General features: G+C 28.8%; 4 protein-coding genes across 7 annotated transcripts; 2 read left to right on the forward strand and 2 right to left on the reverse strand.

The window, feature by feature from the left end:
• Nucleotides 1–1,066: 1,066 nt before the first annotated feature.
• On the reverse strand, nucleotides 1,067–3,404 carry LOC122520122 (dynein assembly factor with WDR repeat domains 1-like). Its single transcript, XM_043640113.1, has 8 exons — nucleotides 3,313–3,404; nucleotides 3,130–3,202; nucleotides 2,649–2,852; nucleotides 2,378–2,500; nucleotides 2,123–2,307; nucleotides 1,814–1,943; nucleotides 1,441–1,739; nucleotides 1,067–1,319 (listed from the first exon to the last, which is right to left on the reverse strand). Exons 1-8 carry the CDS (start codon nucleotides 3,350–3,352, stop codon nucleotides 1,123–1,125), a joined length of 1,251 nt encoding a protein of 416 aa, XP_043496048.1. The 5' UTR covers nucleotides 3,353–3,404; the 3' UTR covers nucleotides 1,067–1,122.
• Nucleotides 3,405–4,467: 1,063 nt separating this feature from the next.
• On the forward strand, nucleotides 4,468–5,325 carry LOC122520123. 4 transcript variants are annotated; one of them, XM_043640115.1, is made up of 4 exons: nucleotides 4,468–4,566; nucleotides 4,713–4,837; nucleotides 4,906–5,065; nucleotides 5,132–5,325. In XM_043640115.1, exons 2-4 carry the CDS (start codon nucleotides 4,782–4,784, stop codon nucleotides 5,306–5,308), a joined length of 393 nt encoding a protein of 130 aa, XP_043496050.1. In that variant the 5' UTR covers nucleotides 4,468–4,566; nucleotides 4,713–4,781; the 3' UTR covers nucleotides 5,309–5,325. The 4 variants fall into 4 exon arrangements, with proteins under 4 accessions (XP_043496050.1, XP_043496052.1, XP_043496051.1 ...); XM_043640117.1 differs by having other exon boundaries at nucleotides 4,469–4,566; nucleotides 4,713–4,795; XM_043640116.1 differs by having other exon boundaries at nucleotides 4,539–4,566; nucleotides 4,717–4,837.
• A 203-nt stretch (nucleotides 5,326–5,528) lies between these two features.
• On the reverse strand, nucleotides 5,529–8,642 carry LOC122520126. The gene is made up of 9 exons (XM_043640119.1): nucleotides 8,287–8,642; nucleotides 7,804–8,184; nucleotides 7,579–7,728; nucleotides 7,261–7,503; nucleotides 7,036–7,180; nucleotides 6,757–6,843; nucleotides 6,520–6,672; nucleotides 5,873–5,942; nucleotides 5,529–5,789 (listed from the first exon to the last, which is right to left on the reverse strand). Exons 1-9 carry the CDS (start codon nucleotides 8,401–8,403, stop codon nucleotides 5,594–5,596), a joined length of 1,542 nt encoding a protein of 513 aa, XP_043496054.1. The 5' UTR covers nucleotides 8,404–8,642; the 3' UTR covers nucleotides 5,529–5,593.
• Nucleotides 8,643–13,886: 5,244 nt separating this feature from the next.
• LOC122519411 (synaptic vesicle glycoprotein 2B-like) lies at nucleotides 13,887–16,253 on the forward strand (the record flags this gene model as incomplete). The annotated part of the gene is made up of 7 exons (XM_043638818.1): nucleotides 13,887–14,061; nucleotides 14,188–14,350; nucleotides 14,468–14,589; nucleotides 14,692–14,930; nucleotides 15,033–15,214; nucleotides 15,337–15,650; nucleotides 15,786–16,253. Coding segments are annotated over 7 exons (1,602 nt in total), but the record flags the coding sequence as incomplete, so codon positions are not given.
• Between the last annotated feature and the right edge of the window lie 425 nt (nucleotides 16,254–16,678).

The raw sequence follows: 16,678 nt of genomic DNA on the forward strand, positions 1-16,678 counted from the left end.
CGACCCGCGGTATCTTTGTTAGAAAAAAAAAAAAGAAAATATTGCAACTTCATTTGAGTTTTTTTCAAATGTTATTTTTTGGTTAGTCGAAAGACGACCAAAATCTCTCTTGAAAAATAACAAATAATAATAATAATAATAATATTCACGTTCCACTACAGTTATTTTATATAGATATAGTAGTATCCGTGCCACGTTTCGTAAAAACCGGTTATACACTTGTGGTAGCACCTTTCTTAAAATGACTATAATATATATAAACGACACACAACAAGACGTTACGACGATGTCTCGTGAGTTCGAACATAAGAGGACTGACTCTTACTCACCAAGACGGTCAATGTTTATAAGATCCCTAAGAGTCCGACAACTTTACGTTAGAGAGAAGGGGCCAAGAACACGCATGCATTCGTTTTTTTCTTCTTTTTTTCAACACAACCATGATTTTCTTCTTTATTATGTCGTTAAATTTTGCTTTTTTTTTATCCTTTCTAAATCATTTTAACGGGTTCTTCTTTTTTTTTTTAGATAAAATTGTGTCGAACGAACATTACGATTTTACAATAAATATAATAAAATCGCGTGCAATAATTGACATATACTTTATATATATATATATCTAAGTATTACAATTGAGAATATTTAGCCTACTTTTTCTTTTTCTTTTTGTAAACATTCAATTTGTCTAATATCTAATATTTATGTTAATATTATAGTGGACAATAGATTACTTAAAACACGTGATATATATATATATATATATATATGCTATACTAAACACACGTTACTTTCTTGTGTTTTCAAGCGAATCTTTGGATGATAGACGTGTATAAACTTTCACCGGAAATGCAACTACTTTTCGAGATTAAAATTATTATTTTCTCATAATAAAATGATATATATGTATATATATATATACCACAATGATCATTGAACTAGATTACAATTATATTAGCAAAATTTTTGTGTACCGTGAAATAATATAATAATTATTTAAAAAAAAAAAAGAAAAAATCGTATATAATTGGTAAATATACGATTTTAAATAATATAAAAATAAATGATATAAATGATAAAAAGAATAACGATTAAAAGCTATGGACAAACTTTGAACCAATCGAGTCATCTCCAAATAGTGCAAGTATTATCTTTGCTAGCAGTTACGATTGTATCACCGGTATATGAAAATGCGCAACTAAATACATCGTCGACGTGACCCTCGAGTTTCTGCACGCAATATCCGGATTCTAGAGACCATAAACGAGCAGTTTTGTCCAGAGAAGAGGTCAAAAGGTGGTGACCGCTTGGACTGAAACAAACTGGACACGATGCGAATGAACGAAAAGTGAACTTTGCTTTTCGAACAAAACTTCTGGGTGTTTTAAAAATAAGGATTAAGAATAAACAAACAACAAATAAAGTAAGATATAAATATATTACCTTTCGAAACTTCCTCTCGATGACCCTGCATGATCGAAAGTTGTTTAAAATCCGTATTGGTGTCCCAAACTCTTGCCGTAGTATCGCTGCTAGCTGTGGCCAATTTCTTGCCCTTGTTGTCAAAGGTTAAGTCGAGAACTTCGTCGTCGTGGCCCAATAACGTGGCCAGACAAGCGTTTTTCCTGGTGTCCCAGACTTTAGCGGTTTTATCCATCGAAGAGGACGCTATCAGAGTACAATCGAAGTTGTAAAGACAATTGGATAGTTCCGAACGATGCCCGATCAATACGCAAACTCGTCTAGATAATAAAAGAAAATTCACGGATAAAAATAAAGATACAAACAAGAAAAAGGAAATAAAATTGAAACTAACGTAAAAGTCCTTGTATCCCAGACGCTGATGGTGCCATCGAAGGAACCCGTTATGATCTGATTTCCATCCTCGTTGTAATGAAGCGCAATTATTTCCGCCGTGTGACCCTTCAGCAAACCCAATTCTTGACCTGTCGAATTGGCCTCCATTCAGATCCCATCTTTATTCTCGTTCTTTCGATAAAAACGAAAAAACTTCCATTCAAACTTAACGTTTAACATCTGTTCTACATTTTTTGATTCTTTCAACGTCCTCTCTCTCTCACGGATACTCGAGATTCATTTATTGCCCTAGAAATGTATTTTTTACCTGTCGTAAGATTAAATATCCTTGACGTAGAATCGAGAGAACCCGTAGCCAATTTGTTTTGCGCGGGTGAAAATTTGGCTACCACAACCTCACCTACGTGACCCCACAATGTAAGCAAACAATGACCAGTACGTGAACACCATACGTTTGCTGTTTTATCGAAAGATCCGGTTACGATTTTGTCTCTGGAAAATATGATAGATGATTTCAATAAATATCGTTTATTATTTTGTAAACTTGTTAGATCAAACTTACGATATCGGGTTGTTAAAGGAAACGGCATAGACAACGTTTTTATGGCCTTCGAGAGTAAGTAACTCTTCTCCAGTGTCAATGTCCCAAACTTTACAAGTTCTGTCGTAGCTTCCTGTCAAGCATCTATTAAAAAACAACAAACAATATTTATTTATCTATTATATTAATATTTATATCTACAAGATTTATATTAGATAAATTATTAACGTATTGTTAATGATACAACGGATATAAACCGAATTTTATATCGACCGACCTTAATCGATAGTACCTTTTACCTAATTTATCGAACGCTATGTTAGTTAAAGGAAGAAGATGTGTTCTAAGGGTCTTATGTTTATAGTAACGCTTCACGTCTGCGTTGCACACTTTGGCCTGTAGTTTCTCCAATGTTTCCACTAACTGGTCCATTACACTTTCGGTTATTACTGGCTCACTTGCTTTTATGCTCTCTGCCAGTGCTTTTATGTCAGTTCTGAAAGAATAAGCTTTGCGATTTAACATTTAACACAACTTGCCATTTGGAAATATTTTCAAACTATTTTTTTTTTTTGAATTGTTCAAATTTTTGAATTTGTTCATTTCAATATCGTATAATTATATGATAGAACGTGTCAAACCTCGATGTATATAAAAAAAAATATATATTTATATAATAAAGAAAGATATATTAAAAGACTCGGTAAATTTTATAGATTACTATGAGGAACGTCTTCTGTAGGGGATGGCAATAAAGTGAAAAATTCAATTACTCAAGGGACAGATCCAACAAGTCGATCATCTTAGTTTTGACGTCGCCGCCTTGTCTGTATTCCAAGGCGAGACCTGTAAAATGATTTAAAGTTAAAAAGATGTTAAATTTCATAGACTTAACGATAAAACGGTAGACGAAGCAATTTACCTTTTATACTTAAAACATCCTCAACTTTACTTACCTGGTGGAAAGTAACGGAGCAAAAATCTTAACAGCCTCATGTGGACATTCCAATTACGTGCAGGACAAGCTTTTTAAGACGAAGAAAGCGAGAGAGAAAAAGAGAGAGAGGAAAAGAGGGTAAGTACAAACGAAAGGGAAAGTTAGGTACGCGTATTTAATTATAAAACATAATTACAAGTCTTGGAACTGAAATTATTCGGATGACTAAGCCGACACACTTCAGAGGAGGAGGAGGAGGAGGATGCTTTTTTTATTTTTTATCACAAAGGAAAGCAGCACCTTGGCAGCACCTATGCACGTTACTGATCTTCTATTGAAATTCCTTTTGCGTGTTCGTTAAATAAAAAAAAAGAAAAAGAAAAAAGAAAATAGATAATCGTAGAAGGATTCAGCGTTACCAAGGTGTGCTTGATCGATTACGCTACTCACTCACTCATACACGCGAGAGTTGTCCTAAATATTTCTCAACATTTTTATAAATCATTATTTGTTATTGGAATTTATTATTTTTTATATCCATGTAAAAATAATATAATGCATAATGGAATGTTATATAAGATTTTCAAATTTGGGTTATTTCTAAAATGAAAATTATTGAATAATTTAAATGTGTAACACAATTCGATATCTTTGACCGATCGATTCTCGAAACTGCCATCTAGCGTAAAAAGATAACTTAACGTTAATTTAAACAAAATCTCATTTTATAGATGAAAATTTGAATAATAATATAAATTTTGTGAATTTTTTTTTAAAACGAAACAAATTGTTCTGTTTATTCATAAATGAATACTGTTTTTTATCTATTCATGAATTAGCCCAATATATTCACGCTTTTTAAGATAACTTCACTATTATATACCACCATAAGCTTAGAACCAAAACTTAAACGTTAATAGTACTATTAAGATAAGCGTGCTAAGCGAAAAGCAAAAGTAAAGCAAGATAAGTGCAATAAATAAAGCATAAGCACCCCAGCATGCAACGTGCAACATGCAACATGTAACATACAACATAATTATATTCTTATAAATAAAAAAATATATACTAATAATAATAAATGGATTTAAAAAAAAAAAATTATAAATAATGGAGATAATGAATTTTGATTAGATTATAAATATACAATCAAATTTGGTAAAAACATTTACCCGCCATTTTTTACCACATATATTCATTCGTCGTATTCTAGTACTACGTGCGTCAATGACATATTAATCATTTATCGTAATACAAATGTGATACTTCACGTGTAAGTATAAATACATTAAATTTAATTAAAAACTTTCATAATATAATATCAAATTTATTAAAATATATATTCTAGTCTTATATTTTACTTGTATCAGTCGAAATTTCACATTTATTATACTTTACGTAATTTCTTATTTCTGATAGGTAGAAGGTGCCTTCTTTCGTAAACCCATAGATATTAAAAGAAAGAAAAAGTAATTTATAACATATATTATGGGTTTAGTGCGGTTAGTACAAAAAAGGAAGATTCAAGAAATATTATTGTCATGGTATTTGCATGCTACCATTTTTTAAACTAAATTTATTGAAATACTCTGATTGAGGTTATATTTCATAGGTTCACCATTAAAGCTAGTCTAGTTGGTGGTATTATTTATTATTCTGTACAAGAAGGTCTTTGGTCAAAGCATGATGAAAGTCTTAAGGTTTATGATAAAATACATAAAAATGTAGATCCGTATTTAAAGGGTAGTGTACCTACAGAAATTACCGAAGGGGTGAGTTGAAAAATTTAAATCGGTTTGTATTGGAAAGAACGTTTAATGATTACAATATATTCTCAGATTCCATCGATACCCAATGTCACAGATCTTAAACATTGGCTAGCAACGAAATGGAATACAGGAGTTATAACGAGTATTAAATTTGTTGCGGAGAGTCCTTCGCATATTGCAAATGCTTATGAAACTGTTTCTAAATTTACTAAGGAAAAGACAGAACAATTGACCAAAACCGAATAAATATTGTGTTCATTTTATTAGTCGTATTATATAAATTTTAGAAAAATATTTGTTATTGTCCTATCGCAATAAATGTTATATAATATATATATTATAGATTTACAATATTCTTGTGCAAGATATTTAATAAATATACTTGTTTTTTTTCTTCTTTTTCATTTATATTTTATACAATATAATAATAAAAATGATAAAGAACCATTGAACGTAACACAATAAATAAGCTATTTAATTTATTTTCATTAATCTTCTTAGTTACACTTAATGCAATTACATCAGAGACGTTTATAATGAACTAATCTTATCTTGTAAATATTTTACACGTTTAGCAAGTATATCATTTGCGCTGAAATTTTGGTAAGAAATATTTAATACCCTATAACCTTGAGTGGTTAATAGATCATTATAGAATTTAGGCATTCCTAATATTTCTTCCTTTCCTCGAGAATAATCATGATAGTCATGTACCATTAACACTAACCTGCAATATTATTCTTGTTAAAAATCAATTCTTGTGTATAAACATAAATATTAATTATTACAATTATCATTTAGAACAATCACCTCATATTCTTTGGACTGCTATCGATATATTCTGTTAATCTATTATTTGAATCCAGGCAGCTTTCTACATCTAAGAAATTAATAAAATATAATATATAATACTTTTTGTTTTCATTTATGAATATATTATCGTCCAAGTGGGAGATGCCGAGATTCACTGAAATGCGTAGGCATTGCCCACAATGTGTGTTTTGTGTACAGGTTTTTGAGACTGCGCACCGCTGTACTAAGCGCACTTCTATAAATTGAAACTTATTCTATACCGGTGTGTTATTATATAGGGCCCACTACTATTTATCATGGTAAAAGATTATTACATTTAGACTGATATTCATAGAGATCACCATGGAAAATCTGTATCTTTTGTTCCTTATCATAGCGAAAGATAAGCAGGTTTAGAACGAAATGTTTTATATCTGCTTTTTTACTTTACCGGTTTCTCACTTATTATTCTACAGAATATCTAGGAAATGTGAGAAATATAAATACATTTCCTACATTGCCGGGTTTTTTTGGCATTGTCAACAATACCTAAGCATTTCGGTAAATCTCGGATTTCCCACTTGAATGGTAACATATATACCAAAATCTTTTATGATTGATATAATAAAACTAATCATATATCTAAATTTGTATAAAATATTTACCTATGTTAAAACCCATGTTTGTATTAATATTTGTTTTGAAAGAAAAAGGATATATTTGTTGCAATGTCTCGCTCAAAGCTTCAATGAGTTCTAATTTTTGTTTTTTATTTTCAGCTACTATGGAAAATAAATCCTTATTTTTATTACATGGACCTACAAATGAAATATAATTTTTCAATGATATATAATTAGAAATAATAATAAGTTTATAAATCAGTATTTAACAAATTAATCTACCATTATAATCCTTCACAATAATACACGCAGCAGCATTGATGTTCAATATCTTGAGCGTATTTATTTTACCCTTGACATTACGTGTATCTAGAAAATAACGACAATCGATAAATTACATACTTTTTTGTATTAACTTCACAGTTATTTGAATTTTTTAAGCCATTTGAATCTCAAGCAGCAAAGTTGTGCTGTTCAGATTTTTTATCGAAAAGTTGCACATTATAGAAATGCAATATGAAATTGATAAGTTATCTGGGACTCAAACGGTTAAGTACTTACTTATAATTCTTTCAATGAATTTATGATATAATACAGATGAAATTTGTTCTTTAGATGCTCTGTTCAAAAGTGTCAAAGACCATACAAAATCCAGCCACAACTGATTGTTTGATGTAATTTCAGGCGTTAATGTATTTATATAATCCTGTTTACAAAAAAATAATATGTCATATGAGCATAATTAATTTATAAATATCAAATATGATATTGGATAAATGATGATACCTGAAGATTATCCATATGTTTAGGAATATAACCAAACGTAGCTAAACATCCTATAATCGAAGTTAAATCTTGAAACCTTAACTTTTCTAGATTATTATTGGCCCATAAGATAATGGTATCTAATACGTCACAATTTTTATACTTAAGTAATTTTAAGGACATTGCTATTGAACCCATAACGGGTCCATTATCATTCTCAAGTAATTCTTCGCGCAAAATAGACATTATTTTCTCCAATAACACCTATAAATAAATAATTTATATTTTTTCAAACAACATATCTCATAATCGATAATTACATGTGATCTACTCTATTACCTCTTCTGGATAATTTAAAACAGCCAAACTGTACAAAATATCTCCACACATTCTTGTATTTAATTTCTTACTGTACATAGCGATATTATAGGTCAATGTTTTTAACAGAGGTGCATTTCTGTCATTTGTGTACGATAATTTTTTGAGTATCTACAAAAACCAATCCAAGTATATGATAATAAGAAAAAACTAAAGATTACAGTTTATAAATCATATAGGACAAACCTGAATTAATTTGGGTGTCGCCAATGGTAAAAATCCAATACCACTATCGGTCTCCAGTTTTAAAATATTATTTTTAGTCTCTACGGATGTAGAAGTTGATTTTTCTTTTCCTACGTCAGGTTTTAAACTAGAAATTTGACTGAGAATTTGTTTAACTTGATCGATTGTTATATTTGGATTGTTCATAATACCAATCAAATCTTTAGTATTTGTAGTTTTAATTATTTTTTCATCTAAAGACATAAAAGAATTAGTTCTATTTTGCAATTTGTCTGAAGATTGCGATAACCGAGATACTTCTGTTTGTTGAATTGTATTTCTTTGTAATACTTTTTCTTTCTTCGGATGTTTGTCATCGTTTTGAATAACACTTTCTTCTTGCTACAAAAAAATATTCTTACATGCATGCCTATATATATATACATGTAATGTTAAATAGTTGAATAAATCTTCACTATTTATACATAGTATTACAAAATTTACCTTACTTAAATTACTGTGTTCTGGATTTATTACACTTGTACTCAATAACGAACTTAATCGCCAGAACGGAAACGTTCTAATTGACGCATTAAATGAAGTTAAATTTAATGACAACATTTTAGTAATCTTTCTAATATTAATTTATATAATAATGTATATAAACCAATTACAAGGGTTATATTTTCAAAGTCGCATTATGTGTTATCATATAACTGTGACAAACTTATGAACACTTTTTAAATTATATAAATTATACTTAATAAATAAATTCGTTAAGCGTATAACTTTTAATAAACTTTTAAGAATACTTTAGCATTTAAAAAAGTTTATTCGTGTTTAGGTTAAACCACGCAACGTGTGAAATAATAAAAAGGAAATTTATTGAAAGTCGCCATCTATTTGCTAAGTTTGTTATCTCTTCATATGCCTGTATATGATAAGACATTTGTAATTTTCTAAGAAATAATACCGGACAAATATTACCGACAGTCGATAAAGTCGCATTCTTTAATTTTTATGTCGATAAAAAGATTTCCATTCTTACCGACTTAACTCTACTGGCAGAGAAATAAATCTACAAATTAAAAAAATATTTGCGCTTATTGCACGTTACATGTAACATACTTTTTTTGGAAAAAAATATGTTTTGATGAAGCCTTTTAGAGCGTGACATTTATTATCAGTGCCTATAATTAGTTACTTTCTTATTCATTAAGATGAAATCAATTAAATTATATGAAAAACAAGAATTGATATTGTTCGGTAATTTTTCTCTGCACCTGTATATACAATTGTTAATGTATATTTTATCATTCTCTTTCAATAAGTCAATCAATTACGATTCATTAAAAGGTGCGACGAGCAATTAAAATGCGACGATGAAACTCATCGATCCAGTCCTAATTCCGTCAGGTCAATGAGCCTAATTGTAAAGAACCGCGCCCTTAAACAAACACTACGAAATGATCTATTTACTTGAAGGATTATTGTCTAGATTTGCATTGAAAAGTATCCTCAATTAATAACGCGAGAACGTTCTGCCAAGAATGTATTTTTCTTGATTAAGTCACTAATTTTCATGCTTCTTGCTTGATGAGATCTTAATGATAAAAATCTAAGTAGAATATTATCTAATAAAATCCAAAAGATAAGTATAAATAAAAACAAGTATTTCAAAATCAAATATTCCTATATTCTGAGCCACGAAATTTCGTTACATAAAAACTAATCGAATAAAAGAAAATCTAATTTCTCAACTATCATATCGAATCTCGTTCAAATTTATGGCGCGAACGGATAAAACATTTAAACGTTCCCGAGCGTTCCCAATGAAATCTCATTAAAAGAAAGAAAAAAAAACAATTCTACGAAAGAAAATTTAACATTTCTCCACCGTCGTTTGAATTATAATTCAAATGAAAAAAAAAAAGAAAAAAAAACTATGAAAAAAATCTTCTACGATATACCCTCATAGAGTAATTTGAAAAATAATAATAATAAATAAATAAAAAAAAGAAAGAAAGAAAAAGAGACGTAAAAAATCTTACGTACGAAAAAAGAAGGAACGAATTAATCGAGTATAAAAAAACGGACAATAGTTAACATTTTTGTTTTTTTAAATTGATAAATCGCAAAAGCTGATAATGGTGGTAGTGTATCACATACTATCTACCTGCCCGTGACATAATATATGATACGTTGGATCACGTCAATATTCTCCCGTCGTCATTGGTGTATAACACCAACTCCAAGCAAAGAAAACCGGCGAACCCGTCCACGTTTCTTCGACAGTCGTCGTTTAGGACCGGCAACGTGCAGTGAGTGCTCCTGAACAATCGAATTATCTGTTAGGATACCTTCCAAGATGGTCAATCGTATCACTTCAATATCTTTGAGAGTAGGTCAGTATAAATCAAGATCAATATATTTATCCACACATTTTTTATTATTACATTTATTTTAATTATATAACACATCCAATGACATATGTGTTTTCATGTATTTAATATATAAAAAAAAAAAAAGTAAAGTTAATAGTTAATATATATTTGTTAATTAATAATCCGGTTGACTCCCCCCCATTAAGTGGATTATATTTTAAAATTGATTAAATATCAAATTTATATTTAATTATCTAACTTTCTCGTATTTTGTTTTAACTTATTTATTTTTTTAAATTTACAATTTTTTTTTGTTTCTACATATTTATAATATTTCTTTTTTCATTTGTACGATTAAATGTTGATTATATTATAGGAGAGCAATTTGAAAAGTTTTAAATGAGTTAACATTAAATATAATAATCGATCATATAGAATAATTAATAATTTAAATAAAAAGTAAAATAATGTTTAGCTGTACTTTTCCTTTTCTAATGCGCGGTAAGAGTTATAATCTTGTTTATGTCTTTGCTAATTAACACGTAGTAAATAGTTCGAATTGTGCGTATTATACGATGAAACATCTTCTTCTTCATTCTCAAATATCGCGATAATTACTTTCGTTTCTCTATTGGAGAAGAGACCTACACGATGATCAATCGATCTTACCTGCGACAATAGTCTTCTTCGTAATATTTTTTTTTCTCTTTCTTCTTTTTTTTTTTTTTTTTTTTTTTTTATTTGTTTCCTCCGTTTAATCGTGACATAATCGAGAAGATGGTTAATAAGCATTCAATTACAGCTGTCAACAACAAGTGTTGCTTGTAATAATCGATTCTATTTAACAATAAGTAACATATATATCTGGTGCCTCGGTAATTATGAGAAAGAAATTAATTGAAAATGTACACTTTACGATTTATTTTATATATAATTATTAACACTCATTCTTTTTTGACTGAAAATAAGGTGATACGAAGACTTGAAAACATGTATATTAAAATTAGGCGAACTATTGTATCGCCTAAAGAATAATAAACAATACTTGTCATCTTGGATTATTTTGATCCCATTAATCATTTATTTTTTATTATTAAAAGCTATTTTTCTTTTCGTTCCATTCGTCAAATATAAATTGTAAAAGTAAAATTTGAAAATTATTTCTTTTTTTCCAATTTCGATCTCTACGATTGTCTTAATTTAATTTATCGTTAAAATTATTTTGTTGTATCGGTGTGTTAAATGAATAAATGATAAGAATTAAATTGAAAAATCAATTTTCGTATCCATGATTGCCCTAATTTATTTTACGTTAATGTTATATTAGAATTATCAGCTAAAAATCAGAAAAATATTAATGTTTCAAAATTATTTCACTTAGTATACTGTCATAATTACCGGCACACATATATATATTTGTGTGTATGTGTGTGTGTGTGCTTATGTATTGTTTAATCGTCTTCCTAATTAACATCGTTTAAATTACCACTTGAAGTGTAATCGAGCGATTATTAAACCACGACCCGTTCGATTTTTTCTCGATTATAATTTCTCTCATTTATCTAATTAACTTTGACCGAACAATTTGCTCGGATCAAGTATTATTACATAATTTTTATTAAATAATATCTTCTTTTTCATAATATATATATATATTTTCTTTTTGGGTTTTCTTATCCTTTCTCTTTTCAAATTATGAAAAAAAAAAAAAAAAAAAAAGAAAATGATAATCTCGTGATATATATGTTTAGTATAATAATGGATATAATATTTATTGATATGATCTGTAATATGTAGATCATACGTATATGATAGATAATAGATCGCGTGTTTTTCCTTTCCACGAGCATTCGTTTTATTTGTACGTACGTACGTTCTTTCTCGTTGAACGATCTGAGCACGGATCACAAAATTGAGCTAGTTCGTTTCCGTAAAATTGCTCGAGAATGAATGATGCACCATCGTCACATTGATGTGATAGTTAACGAAGAAAGAAATAACTCCTACGACTAAATAATATAATAATTGTCAGAGTTATTTTTTTTTTCACGTTACTGCTATGAAACGTAATATATTATTATAAATAAATTAAATATTCAACTTGAAAAATCAGAGAAAATTTGAACGCGAAAGTACGATTAATTAAATAAAAAAAACCCATTTTTTCGCTCGATTCGAAATGAAATGAAATGGAAGAAAAAAAAAAAGAAAAAAAATGTGTAATCATCAGAATTTTTAAAAATAATTCTAAATATCAAAAATAGTCTTTTGCAAAAAAAAAAATGACGCATCGAAGGTCGTGTGTAACCGAGCGAATTTTTTACGTAATTCGTACTTACACATAGGATCTGAACAGAATTAAGTAAAAAAATGTGATATAAATTAATTAAAAATAAATATACTATTAAGATCGTGTGGGGCAATTTCGTATGGGAATTGGAACATGCAAAATTTAATACAAATACTATATAAAAAAAGTAGGATGATAAAGCTATGGCAAAATTAAAATATTAACAATGTAAACGTAACTCGAGCAGAGAAAAAAACAATTAAATATTAGAATTAAAAAACAAAAAAAAAAAAAAAAGTAGAGGAAGAAAGGAGAAAAAAATAATGAGCTTTAATGAAGCCAATATTTGCATTAGCGTTGCCTGTTGATTACCCTCGTATGGCTAATTAAAAACGACTCGTTGACTCGTCAAAAGAGTTTGCATTACCACTGAAACAATGTTTCAATTATGAAAATTATTATTTCATCATTTTCAACGAGTCAATCATAATCGTAATAATTCAAAAGAATTGGATAACGCGTAATTAAAAAAAAAAAAAAAGATAAAAAAAATAAAATCGTGTTAACAGATATTATTCGATCGATGATGATTTATAGATCGATAAATAAAGTGATAAATTGTATAAATTAATTGAAATATAATTGTCTTACTACATAATATATATATATATATTAGCGATCACTTAGAAAATATTTTTCATAAAAGAGAAAGAATTTCTTTGGAAGATATTAAATATTTTACAAGTTTGCATTGGTGTTATTCGCGTTACTCACGAATTAGATATCACTTGTTCTACACACGGATAATTTTCAATCGGAGTATTCTTCAGAATCTCTAAAAAAGACACGAAAAGTAAAATATATATTAAAACAATAAAATATTTACATACACACAAACACACATATAATTATAATTATAATTATATATATATATCGTATATATTGAATGACGTGAGCAAATCAAAGATTAATGACGTCAATCTATTCCACACACGTATTTATTTTCAGAAAACAATAATGGATTCAAAGATGGAAGCGCGGATTTTGAAAAGGCGGTCAAATATTGCGGTAAAATAAATATATATATATATAAAATTAATTAAAATCATTTTTGATTTAATTCGATAAAATATATTTTTATTTTTTTTTTTATTGCTCAATCGGTAAGGTAATTTGCGGTAAAAGAAATATATATATAAAATTAATAAAAATAATTTTTGATTTAATTCGATAAAATATATTTTTATCTATTTTTTTTTTATTGCTCAATCGGTAACGTAATTGATTCAGATTTTTTATTTTAAATATTTACTACAATGTACTATATTTTATAAATTACACAATTTTTGTATAAATATTTTCTAATCCCATAAATTTATATTTGAACATTCCCTCGTTGACTGTAAATGTAATTTTTCGTTTGTTTTTCAATTGAAATTTTAGGATACGGAAGGTTTCATTACGGTTTGATGTTCCTCTGCGGTATGATGTTCCTTTCCGTAGGTTTTCAAAATGCAGTAAGTGCCTACATTCTACCATCGGCACAATGCGATTTGAAATTGTCTTCCGAAGATAAAGGTCTCTTAAATGTTGCCTTTCTCATAGGTCAGTTGACATCATTTGATTATATATTTTACATAAGTTTTATCGTTCAAATAATCATTCGAACGATTTACTTTTTATTTTCTTTTTTTTTCTCTTTTTTTCGTTTCATTATTATTTTCTTTTTAGGTGGAGTTATCAGTTCACTCGTATGGGGTATTTTCGCGGACGCTTATGGTAGAAGGAACGTTTTATTATTGACACTTATTAGCGACAGTATTTTATCAATTATTTCGAGTTTCTCGCAAAGTTTCAACACTCTATTGATATTTCGTGCCATGAACGGATTCACGTTAGTATATTTAAATCATAAAAAAAGAAGAAAAAAAAAACAATTGTTTAAATCAAAAATCAGAATTTGACGATTGGTTAAATTGTCTTTTTTATTTTTTTTTTTTGTTTCAAACAGAATTGGTGCACCCGGATCATTGATCTACACTTATTTAGGTGAATTTCATCCGGAAAAGTATAGAGCTAAAAGTATTTGTTACGTTAGCTTTTTCTGGACACTTTCTTGGCTGATATTACCTGGTAATTTATTTATTTATTTATTTATTTCTTTTTCTCATTCCAATCGGTTCGAGGAATTTTCTTTTTTTTTCTTTTTTTTTTATTAATTATTTATGTTCACAGGTTTAGCTTGGGTAATCATACCTCTATCAATTTCCATCGAGTTCAACGGTATTTCTTACAATTCATGGAGACTTTTGTTAGCAACGATGAGTCTGCCATCATTTTTGGTAGCTATGGTTACCTTGACTTATCCAGAAAGTCCGAAATTTTTAACATCGCGAGGACAAACGGACGAAGCATTGAGAATTTTACGAAAAATTTATGTCATTAATACTGGTAGAAGAGAAGATGATTATCCGGTAAGAGAGAGAGAGAGAGAGAAATGGTATCATTTTATATTGAATTATTTAATTAATTAAATTAATTGAATTATTTGAAAAATTTAATTTATTCGAAAACAGGTGAAAGTTCTTTTGTCCGATAATATAGTTAATGCAAGAAAAGAGGGAACATCCTTATCGGCCATAAACACGTTTATGGTATTATTAAAAAATATTTGGTTTCAATTGAAATTTATCACATCTATGCCACTTTTAAAATACGCCATACTTATTTGGACCATATTCTTCACCAATATGTTTGGGTAGGTTTATACAATATTCCTAATAATATTCAATTATAATCCATTGAAACCTTTAATTGTCAATAAGGTTGACAATATACGAACAAATGTAATTTCAGACCTTATTAATATTATTTTTGTAGGTATTACGGATTAGGTTTGTGGCTTCCGGAGCTTTTCAATAGATTTGAAATTCACCAAAGCCTTCATCCAAACGCCAGCATACCCGTTTGCGATCTAATAAGGGAAATGGAAATATTGAATCGTACGACTATGAAACCAACAACGTTGAACGAATCGGTGATCCTATTTCCATTGATGAATGAGACTGAAGAATGTGTTAGCACTATGGATAAAAAGGTCTTTATTAATGCGTTAACGATCAATGCTGTTTGTTTGCTAGGCAATATAGCATCTGGTTACTTCGTAAATCGAGTGGGTCGTAGAACGATACCAGGTGAATAAACCAATTATCATAGACATCTATTTACAATTACGATTAACATTACATTGTTATTATCAATCTTTATTTTTTCTCTCAAAATTTCTGATTATTCTTTTTTTTTTAATTTTTGTATTTCGTTATTTTCAGTATTAACGATGTTGGTGGCCGGAATTTTTGGTTTGGCGACATATTTCGTTAAATCGTCCTTGCAAATACTCGTAGTCACTTGTATATTTTCACTGGCAATAGCAACTGCGAATTTTGTAATAGGAAGCATAGTGGTCGATATTTTTCCAACGCATGTAGGTGCGATAGCTATCTGCATGATGACATGCTTCGGCAGGCTCGGTGCCATCGCGAGTAATTTGGCCTTTGGTATGCTACTTGATATCAGTTGCGAGGTACCAATATTTTTAGTGGGAAGCATTGTTATCGGTAAGTTCATGATAATCTTTTTTCACAATTGTAATCGTTTATTATGCAATTGTAATTATATATCGTCGAGCAAAAATTATTTATCTGGGATTTATATTTTCTCTTCTTCTTCTTTTTAGTCGGAGGCTTCCTTGGATTGTTACTGCCTTTGAAAAATAGTTGAGGATCATTTCGAGAAACGTGAACCACAGTTTAAAAGCATTCGTCTAATCATATGTTTGTTTTTTTTTGTTCTTCTCTAGATATTTTTTTATCAATCCTCCAATTTCTCGTAATCTGCAATGCTAGTCTCGTAGTTGTTTAAAATTGATTTTTATTATCAGGGCTATCGTTATGGATCGGGAGATCCTTAAAATAATTTTATTTATTGAAAGTAGGCTGTATATACAATACATAGTATGGAAAGTATATGAATAATGCAATAAGAACGGTAACTTTTAACTTTCGCTTAAAAGGAAATGAAATTTTTCTTTCTTAAGAATATTATTGTTATCAATCAATTTATCGACGGAAAATTGTCATAGTAGAAATCTGTCATTATCGACTAAGTCTTACCGACCGCTTTTACCGACTGGACATTACCGACCGCTCTTACCGATAATTTA

Source organism: Polistes fuscatus, unplaced genomic scaffold (assembly GCF_010416935.1).
Source record: "Polistes fuscatus isolate 324 unplaced genomic scaffold, CU_Pfus_HIC Scaffold3, whole genome shotgun sequence".
Lineage (NCBI taxonomy): Eukaryota > Metazoa > Arthropoda > Insecta > Hymenoptera > Vespidae > Polistes > Polistes fuscatus.

What these genes read in the sequence shown, in the direction of transcription:
- LOC122520122 (XM_043640113.1), bottom strand. Translation starts at nt 3,352, where the DNA reads ATGAGGCTGTTAAGATTTTTGCTCCGTTACTTTCCACCAG. An exon ending in TTGTTGGATCTGTCCCTTGA is followed by an intron (nt 2,853 to 3,129) that starts GTAATTGAATTT and finishes TTATTCTTTCAG; the next exon opens with AACTGACATAAAAGCACTGG. An exon ending in TCGAGAGGAAGTTTCGAAAG is followed by an intron (nt 1,320 to 1,440) that starts GTAATATATTTA and finishes CATCGTGTCCAG; the next exon opens with TTTGTTTCAGTCCAAGCGGT.
- LOC122520126 (XM_043640119.1), bottom strand. Translation starts at nt 8,403, where the DNA reads ATGTTGTCATTAAATTTAACTTCATTTAATGCGTCAATTAGAACGTTT. An exon ending in AACACAGTAATTTAAGTAAG is followed by an intron (nt 8,185 to 8,286) that starts GTAAATTTTGTA and finishes ATTTTTTTGTAG; the next exon opens with CAAGAAGAAAGTGTTATTCA. An exon ending in CGACACCCAAATTAATTCAG is followed by an intron (nt 7,729 to 7,803) that starts GTTTGTCCTATA and finishes TGGTTTTTGTAG; the next exon opens with ATACTCAAAAAATTATCGTA.
- LOC122520123 (XM_043640115.1), top strand. Translation starts at nt 4,782, where the DNA reads ATGGGTTTAGTGCGGTTAGTACAAAAAAGGAAGATTCAAGAAATATTA. An exon ending in CAAGAAATATTATTGTCATG is followed by an intron (nt 4,838 to 4,905) that starts GTATTTGCATGC and finishes TATATTTCATAG; the next exon opens with GTTCACCATTAAAGCTAGTC. An exon ending in CTACAGAAATTACCGAAGGG is followed by an intron (nt 5,066 to 5,131) that starts GTGAGTTGAAAA and finishes ATATATTCTCAG; the next exon opens with ATTCCATCGATACCCAATGT.